At 40.8% G+C, this 9,222-nt stretch overlaps 1 protein-coding gene across 1 annotated transcript in view; it reads left to right on the plus strand.

Annotated features, from left to right (window-relative positions):
- Positions 1-8,877, plus strand: part of LOC122804166 (translation initiation factor eIF-2B subunit beta-like) — a 34,398-nt gene extending 25,521 nt beyond the window's left edge. The window contains exon 2 of the mRNA XM_044073856.1: positions 8,753-8,877. Within this exon, the coding sequence (XP_043929791.1) occupies positions 8,753-8,877 (125 nt within the window). The remainder of the gene's footprint in view (positions 1-8,752) is intronic.
- The last annotated feature ends 345 nt before the right edge of the window (positions 8,878-9,222 follow it).

Consider the following 9,222-nt stretch of genomic DNA (forward strand, 5'->3'; position numbering starts at 1 on the left):
CAATACAGGATACACAGCTGCAGTTGACTTCGGGGGGAGTCCAGCATGTACTGTACTGACATTAGCTATTCTGCCATTGAAGGCCCAGTGCAGGGCTTCTATCCTGCTACAGCACAGGCCTGTTAAGGGGTTATGTTCTTGCCTATTTTGTAAATAACTCGCAGGCCAGCATTTGGGTTTTAGGAGGAGGTGGTTTTAGTTTTTGCTTGGTTTCCCCCCTCTGGACATTCCATTGAAGATAAGGACTCCCCATAATGATCCTCTTATGGAAGCTGATGAAGGATTCCTTTCCCTGCATTATTCCCTAGTAGACTGTTTGGTAAAGTATTACAGATGAGGTCATTGTCCTTTCCATGAACTTTCCTCTCCAAAATGGAGCTTCTGTTACCTCTTGGCCTCATCAAGCATCCTCCTTGGTGGTCCCTCCTTTAGCTGATATTGTTTGAATTATGATAATCTAGATATTATAATCCGGCATCCAGGAAAGTGAAACGGGATCTTTAGACTCCACATGAGACTGCATTATGTAGGAAGGGACCCTTAATCCAGATGTGACTGTCTCTACAGCTGTCATAAAGTTTAAACCCTTTTCTCAATCGGTCTGTCTTTCCCCGGTCCAGGAATCCACGGCTTTGGACACACTTGGGGAAGTGGACCATTTGTGTACTTTACACTGTTTCTGTAAGTCCTGAATTGTCTTGTACAGACGCTTAAATTTTAGTGGGAATTTTTGGATGAAGTATTCCATATTGCTGATATATGTGATGGGAGGAGAAGCTCATTAGTCTTGCATGGCCATTAACTTTATGGTTCAAGTAGCATTTAACTCTGCAGAAGAAGCTTTGAGGGCAGCAAGGTCTGACATTGCTATGTGATGGTACTCGTTGCTATGCTTTAGTGATTTTTGCCAATTAAATTAAAGCACCTTAGTCAGGTGCCAGCACATTACTGGTCGAAAGCCATTGAGTTCATATTGTGAGGAATACTGAAGTCACACTAAGGGGATCCCACTGTTTCTGTCTCTCCATGGAGAGTGACAGGAGGAGGTTCTCCCTTTACTTCTCCAAGTGGTGCAGGATATCCTGATTGAATTTATTTATTTGACCTTTGTTTACTCGGAAAGTGTGACTGGGCCAGAAAGTGCCCATTTTCAGCAGAGGCCAAGGGAGAAAAGCTCCACAATCGCAGTCTTTCAAAAATCGAGTACAGATATTTTACATAAAGTATCCGGTTACACTACAAAACATAAAAGTAAAAAAAATGTTGGAATGAAAAAAACATAGAACATATGTTTCATTGCAGAATGAAATTAAACCACTAACATTAGTTGGGGAAAATATGTGAAGAAAAACACTTCACTCATTTATTTTTACATAAATTAGTGTGTGATAAATGAGATATGAGACGATTGTAATAAGATATTTAAAGAGAATAGACAGTGAGGAAACTGACAGATGTCTTAGTATGAGATACGATGTTCATATTATTTTATTTATTTACATTTGTTGACTGGGCGTGTCCGACTGGACGTAGGTCCATTTTCAGCAGAGGCCCGGGGAGAAAAGCTCCAGAGTTAAAATATATAGACAGTAGTTACATTGGATTTACATAGCAATTAACAATTTGGTCAACATAGCAATTAACAATTTGATCAACATAGCAATTAACAATTACAAACATAGTTACAGAGGAAGAACATAGTACATCAGTAGACAACTTGAAACTTTATCATCTGCGAAGTACATAACAGACATTAACAATTATTACAAGAAGAAGTTCCTGCTGTATAATAAGTAGTTAGGCTTATGAGCGTCCAAGCTTGCTATAATCAAGGTAGTTAGTGGGGTGGAAAGAAAGGTAGTGGGTGATATTAGAGGGGGAGTTGTAAGGGCATAGCCAGCTTGTTTTTAGTTGAGCTTTTAGTAAAGTTTTGAAGTGGTTGCATGATGGTATGGGTGAGAGAGAGTTACATAATTTGGCTATGGTGCAAGAGAATAGTGCTTCTCCAGCAGAGTTATTGGCTTTAGTGACCTGTAAGTGATTTTTGTTGCTGGATCTTAGTGGTCTGGTGGTGCGATAGGGTTGGAGTAGATTCTGGAGGGATGGGGCTTTTAGTGGATGGTTTACTAGTTTGTGGGCAAGTGTGAGGTGATACCATTGAAGGAGGTGAGGGAGTTCAAGCCAGCTCAGTTCAGCATGTGAGAGACGGTGACGACTACGGTAGGATGCCCCTGTGGCGAATTTGGCAATTTTGTTGTAGCAGGTCTCGAGCTTGTTTAGATCGCATTGCCTTAGGTTGGTATATATTGGAGAGGCATAAAGTAGGGTGGAGATAAGGTGGGAATTTGCTACTGAAATCTTTGCTGCTTTGGTGAGAAGTTGCTTATTTCTGTATAATGCTCCTAGTTTTTTGTGGACTTTTTTTTATGGTCATGGATATGTGAATGTCAAATTTTAGTTGGTCTATTTCCACTCCTAGCAATTTGGTGTGTTTTGTTGGGTGTATAGTGATGTTGTCTTTTGCTATGATGATAAAGTGAGAGTTGTTTTGAGTATGTTTGGTGGGTTGGAAGATGTAGTTTTGTTTGGGTTGGGTATTAATTGGGCATCTGATAACTAAGTTTCAACAGAGGAAAAGGCTTCCTGTGTGACTTTTTGCAGTTTGGGTAGGGACTGGGATGAGCAGATGATGGTTGAGTCATATTATATGTGATACTTTCCATAGTGAGGGAATGTAACTTTCTGACAGAGAGTGGTTAATCAAGATAGATACTAGGTAGGCTAGAGCATCAGCTGCGATTTGTAGGTATTCACTTGGGAGGTTGTCTGCTGCTAATTTGGTGGGTTTAAGTTTAGTTAAGAGGTTTTTTTTTTTATGTTGGAGGTAGGAACAGGAGAAAAAGTGAAGGCAGTTGGGAGATTACTAGTCCAAGGTGTGGGTTGGAGGGGAGGGGGGTTGTGTTGTCTAGCTAGAGATAGTATGGTTTGTGTGAAGTGTGTGTTGAATGAGGTAGCAGTATTTTCGGAGAAGTGAGGGATGTTAGGAGAAGGGGTACTGACTTTACCTGGGTGGAGGATGGAGTTTATGGAGGACTAGAATTGTTTGGGGTTGTGTTGGGAGGAGTCTAGTGCAGACTGGTAGTGCTGGAATTTGTCCTGTTTCATTAGCTTTTTGACTCTCTTGCGTAGTTCTAGGAATTTTTGTTTAGTTGAGGGGGTTTTGGTTTTGCACCAGTGCTCCCAGGCTTTATCCCTGTTTTTCATTTCTGACTTAGTGGTTTTCTGTAGCCATGGGGAGGGTTGTGCTTTGGTTCTTGAAAGTCTTATGGGGGTGTGGTAATTAAGGATGCTCAGGAAAGTAGTATTAAAAGATTCAACTGCGTCCTCAAGACTGAGGTACTTTAGAGGATGCCAGTTACATTCTTTGAGGGATGAGATGAATGTGAGTTGGTTAAAGTTTAGTTTTTTACGTATTTGACGGTAGATGACAGGTTTAGGTTGGTTTAGGTGTTTTTTTGAGTAGGGATGTTTGGGAATGATCACTGAAGCTATCTGTTAAGCAGTCTGTTATATATGACTGGGGGCTCTTACTGACTAGTATCCAGTCCAGGGTAGTGTGCTTGTTGGAGTTTTTATTTATCCTGGTTGGTGACTGGACTAGTTTGGTGAAGCCATGAAGGTTTAGATGATGGGTTGGATGGTTGCCAGAACAGGATTGCCAGTCAATATTGAAATCACCTAAAATTATAGTTTCTTGGGGGAGATGGTGGGTAGACCAGGCTGAGGAGCTTTTCTAGTGGAGGGATGTTTTGGCCAGGTGGGAAGTAGCATCCAGTTATGTTGATGGTTTTATTTTTGTTTATTTTGACGTCGGTATATATTATTTCTTCATTGCCCATTTATGGAGCTGATGATTTTAAGATCTGGATGTTTAGATGCTGTTTAAATATTATAGCTATACCGCCTCCTTTCTTGTTTAGCCGGTCTACTCTTAGTATGCTGTAACTGGTAGGGAGGATTTGCTCACTGGTAATGTGAGGTTTTAGCCAGGTTTCTGTCAGGATGACTATATCTGGGGAGTACAAGTCTATGGTGGCATGGAGTCCATGGACCTTGTTGGATATATTTCTAATATTCAGGCTTAGTAGAAGGAAGTCACTTGGCTTTCTATTGGCTGTGATTTGGGAGAAGTTGTGGTTTCTAGTCCGATTACGAGGAGTGGGGTTGGAGATGGTGAGGCCAGGGTTGGGGTGGATGTCTCCACTTAGGGCTAGTTTTGATATGCATGATGTTATTAATTTTTGAATGTGTTTGTTTATTAGGGAAACCTTTTTGATTGTGCTGTGTGGGTAATGGGTATGGTGGGAGGGTTATTATTTTAAGTTGTAGGGATGCATTTTGTTTGAGTAACATAGTTGATAGAATATGTGGGGGGTGCATAGGGATGGTTCTTGAGTTGGTGGGAGGGGAGCTGAGTGAGGGTGAGACATGAGTGGTGGTGTGAGTAGTAGTACAGTGGTAGTGGTTGAGTGGAGGAATGATGGAGTTTTGGTAGGAAGTAAGATATGCAAGGAGAGTGCATGCAGTGAGCATAGGTATGGTATGGTTATACATGTTAGCTGAGGAGGAGTGATAGTGGGGAGATGGAGGAGGTAGTGTTGGGTTTAGTGCTGTGGTTGGCTGTTGGAAAGATGGGAGGAGTTGGGAGGAGTTTGCGTGTGTAATAAAGGTAGGACCACTGGGAGCGGGAGGAAATTGGGGGCAGGGTGGTGGGCAGTGACCCTTTTAGTTGCTCTTATGAGGGGAATGGAAACAATCGGGTAACAGTTCTCATATGTTCTTTTATCAGTTTACTCTATCAGTTAGCTGTGCCCCAGTTCAGGCAGTTTTGGTAAGTTTTATGGCAGGTCTGAGCATAAAGTGCTCGAAGGGTGGTTGTAGTTTTAAAAATAGTGCCTGCCACAGGTAATATTTACTAACTTTCGGATTGGCTTAAGGTAATAAACAGGGAAGGGGCAGGGGGAGAACAAGGGTGTGAGCAGGCAGTTCTTTTGTACTGCTGCTAATGAATCAAGATCAAGCAAAATTAAGTGTGTGTTTAAGAAACAATCAGAATTGACCAAGGACTGCGCTGAAGCTGTAAGTCATTTCTTAACCATTTCTCAGGTGGAAAAACAGGATAACCTTGTATCAGTAGGCTACTGTGGTCTCAATTTAAATTAACAAACACACACCGTATTTGATCAGTTATGGATACTATTTGCTAACAGAAGAGAATAAAAGAGAAAATGGAAGGTGTGTGTGTCTGCTTACAAGCCAAAGCCGAGTGCTCTCCAGGGGATATGGAATATTGGCTCAAACAGGTAGACACATACTCAAATTTAACATTAGCTGTTTGTGTTTTTGGTTGTAGAAGGAGGAGGGATGGAGAGAGAAGATGATTATAAGAGTGCAGGGTAGGGTGTCTTCACTAGAAAAACAAAAGAAAGCTGTGGAGTAGGAGGCTGGAGAGGGTTGTGAGGTGTTATTTGGGTTGAAAGAGGTGAATACAGTATAGTGAGAAAGGTGAGCCAGGATTGGCACAGAAGCAGGTCTAGGATATTGTAAAGTATCCTTTTAGGGAGCATTTAAAGGTTGGTAGATTAGAAATAGTTCTGATGATTAGACCACTGCACGAGGGCTGCACAACTAGTTAGCATGGCAGAGATGTGGTGTATAAGGGATATAATCCAAAATAATCCCATTCACTCACAATTCAAGATGCATATTTCTACCTTTGCTAGATGTACCCCCTATTAGAACATACAAGTGAGGATGGTGAAACAGCACATCATAAAAGAACTCTCCATCAGGGCCCGGCAAACAAATGAGGTAAAAGATTTTATTCCAGTTCCCATTTTTTATGTCTAAAAAGATGCAGGACTTCAGGCCTAAACTGGACCTCTGTCTGCAAAATACATTGCTCACAAAAGAGGTGCAGTAAGTTTTCTCATATCTATCAAGAGGAAACAAGATGTGCTATTTCAACTTCCAGGATACTTCTATGCACATAAAAGCATCAAGGAGGTTTCTCCACTACGAGTGGGATCAGTCTCTCTCAATTTTGGTGCATACCATTGGGTTTGTCCAACCCCTCCAAGTGTTCAAGTGCCTGACAGTACGGGAAGCTTGTTTCTGCTGTGGGGGCTTTGGAAGTTTTCCTTACCTGGACAACAGAATTCTGGTGATGCTCATGAGGAACAGTCTCTGAGCAAAGGGTCTTCTCGGGTTGTTTGCCAAAATTAAGGCAACCCTCATTCAAGGAGATGTCACATTTCACTTTTTCTATTTAGATGAGGGTATCATCAACACCAAAATGGGTTGAGTTTATTTGTGTCTGTACAGAAAACCAAGCATCCTGCAGTCTCTTATAGCTTCATAGGTATATACCAGGCTAATGACCACCAGGGCCTTTATAAACCTATCCATGCACTTCAGTCCAGTTGTGGCCATATGCATCATGGGCATTTGATTAGGAGGGGATATATATTGGTTAGGAAGTTTCTATGGGTTATGTGTGGAGGAGGTATGTTAGAGCATTACTGTCTGCCAAAAACATGGGGGCCAGACATGGGATGATTTCATAGAGTCGAAGACCAGGAATTTTTCCTCTCAGAATTTTGGGGTTCACATTGTTTGCAGTACCTTATGCTAGTGTACACTAGGGTCTTGCCATAGACGCTCTGAACTTTGTGCCCACAGCTCTTGGAGATCATGATAGCTTTCTCTAGATGATCATAGTCGGTCACCACCATGTGGTCTGATGCTTTCATTTGGACTGTTTTTTTCATGGCCATCCCTTGTTTTTCCTTTAACCTCAGCCATTGTGACTACAGGTGCCAATGTCCTGTGGTCTGGTGGGATGGGGCAATTGGGTGAGCATTCTGACCGATGTAATTTTGACAAAAGTCATCATTACATGTCAGATTTCTACAGATGCAAACAGTCTTGTTAAACCTCCTGGCCTTTCAGGACATTTTTCCTTCTGGAGTACGCTCGTCTATTCAGTCATTATGGCTGTAAGCTGGAATATTAGCGGTAGGGGTGGAATGAAGTTTTACTCTTTCTTGGGAAGACACAAGACTTGTTAGTGGGTAATCTTAATCCACCATTTTCTGACCAGTCCCATTTATATTCCTGAGGTAGCCAGCTGTCCTGCGGTAGATTCAGCGATTTGTATGTTGATGACTCACAAGTGGTCAGTTATTCTGGCCAATGCACGAGTCATTGTTCCTGAAGTGGAGTTTCCACTCTAATGTTTTCTAACCTCTAGCATTTCTCAGAGAGCAGTGTTTCCTCACTGGTAATATGCCCACTGGACATAAGGGTGCTTTAGACCAGGTCCTGGCAGTCACTTTATGCTTTTCTTCATTTCCTCCAGTAATTGAATCAATCCAGAAGGTATTAGGTGAAGCCTTCCTTCAGGCTGCCTATGAAGAACACACTCTTACCTGTTCTGGCAAGGTGCATCAAGTCTTAATGACTGAGCTTAACCACTTTGTTACTGCAGTCCTTTTGACAGCCAGATATTAAAGCTTTTCAGGCAGGGTAGTGGATATTCTGTCATCATTTCAGGTACTCTACCCAGAATATGCATCGAGACAAGTCATAGTTCAGATCCCTTCTCACTCCGTTTTGTGTTCTTCAGTGTTGGTCAGAAATTGTTGATTTCATGCTTAAGTATTCATAGCTGAGCTGTATTTGCTGCAGTAGTCAACTGTCATGCTAAGTAAGATTTATCATTGGCTTTCCTTAAGGTACCCGACATTTTTTCTTAATGATTCTATTCTGTTATTACGCCTTGTCAAGGGAACTGGCTCCTGTGGGATTTATTTTTCTATTTGGAGGATTTAACACTCATTGGGTTCTTCAGATTTGAAGTTTGACACGGAAGACTACTTTAAAAAAAATCCCCTTATCACTTGTGATCTAGGCAAACTTATATATAATAATAAACAAACCATGTTAACAAGTAGACATTTACAAGCATTATACATCTTGTATATTCTTCTATACAATATAATCAGCCCAGCATTATATAAATTGTTCCTGTCTTTTTCTTAAACATCATTCCTCCTCCAAAATATTTTTCTGCATGTATTCCCACAATTTCCAGGTCATTTGCTCCTACCTTTTTTCCTAGTCACTTCTTTGCCATCACACCTCCAACATTTACCCATCTGCCTGAGGAAAAATTCTTTGGAGTCTGCTTGAGGAATTAAAATACTTGTGCAAACACTTCCAAGCAAAAATCCTAAATAATCCAGACTTTGCTGCATATTTTGGAGTTGTACATATATCCCGCCGTTGTTACTTTGCGAATTGCTTAGCCAGTCTCTTACCAGTCTTTACTAAGCTTCCCTGATTGACTCTTGTAGTTACATACAGACGTTTATATGCCCTACTAATTATCCCTTTTTAACAGGGGCTTCTCTTCTTGCTTTAACTAAAACTTTACCAAGTCGAGCATTTCACTTTGGATCCCCCTATTCCTTTTTGCCTGTACTCTTATCAGTCCCTGATAGGGAAGGTTATGTGGAGCATATCTGTCTGGTAGTTAAAAGCAGTGAGTCAGTTGTGGCATAAAGTGTAAAAGTATGGCCGGGATCTGAGTAAATGTGAGACTTTTTTTTGCAGTTTCTATAAGTTTTGTTAAAAAAAAGTGTTTATTAGTCTAGATTTATTATCCTTTTTTGTTTTTTTCCTTCTCAAGGGGAGCTAATGGATATCATCCGAAAGGAAGGAAAAAGAATGGTTTTGGCACAGTCCTCTGAAACTACAGTTGGGAACACAGTGCGACGGGTGTTGAAAATTATTCGAGAAGAATATAGCAGGTGAGGAACTTTTGTGACATTGTCTTAGCCTTTCAAATAGAACACATGGAGTTGAGACCCAGATTTAAATGTTGCATATGTATGTACTTATTGTTTTGTTTATTTTATTTATTTCTTTTATTTATCTATTTTTCTTTTATTTATGCATTGTTTTTGTTTGTTTACCGAGGTAGTGTACTGTTCGATATTGGTCAATTTCAGGCTCAGCCAGGGTGAAATACAAAACATTTTGCAAACAATATTACAGAAATGTAAGCAATAACAGAGTAGTTCTAGTGAACATGGTACAGTGCAATATACAGTCAAGCAGAACTTAATTTACAGTTTGACCCACTTCAGAATCTAATGT

This window comes from Protopterus annectens, chromosome 6.part0, assembly GCF_019279795.1.
Source record: "Protopterus annectens isolate FY-2018-M chromosome 6.part0, PAN1.0, whole genome shotgun sequence".
Classification (NCBI taxonomy): domain Eukaryota; kingdom Metazoa; phylum Chordata; order Ceratodontiformes; family Protopteridae; genus Protopterus; species Protopterus annectens.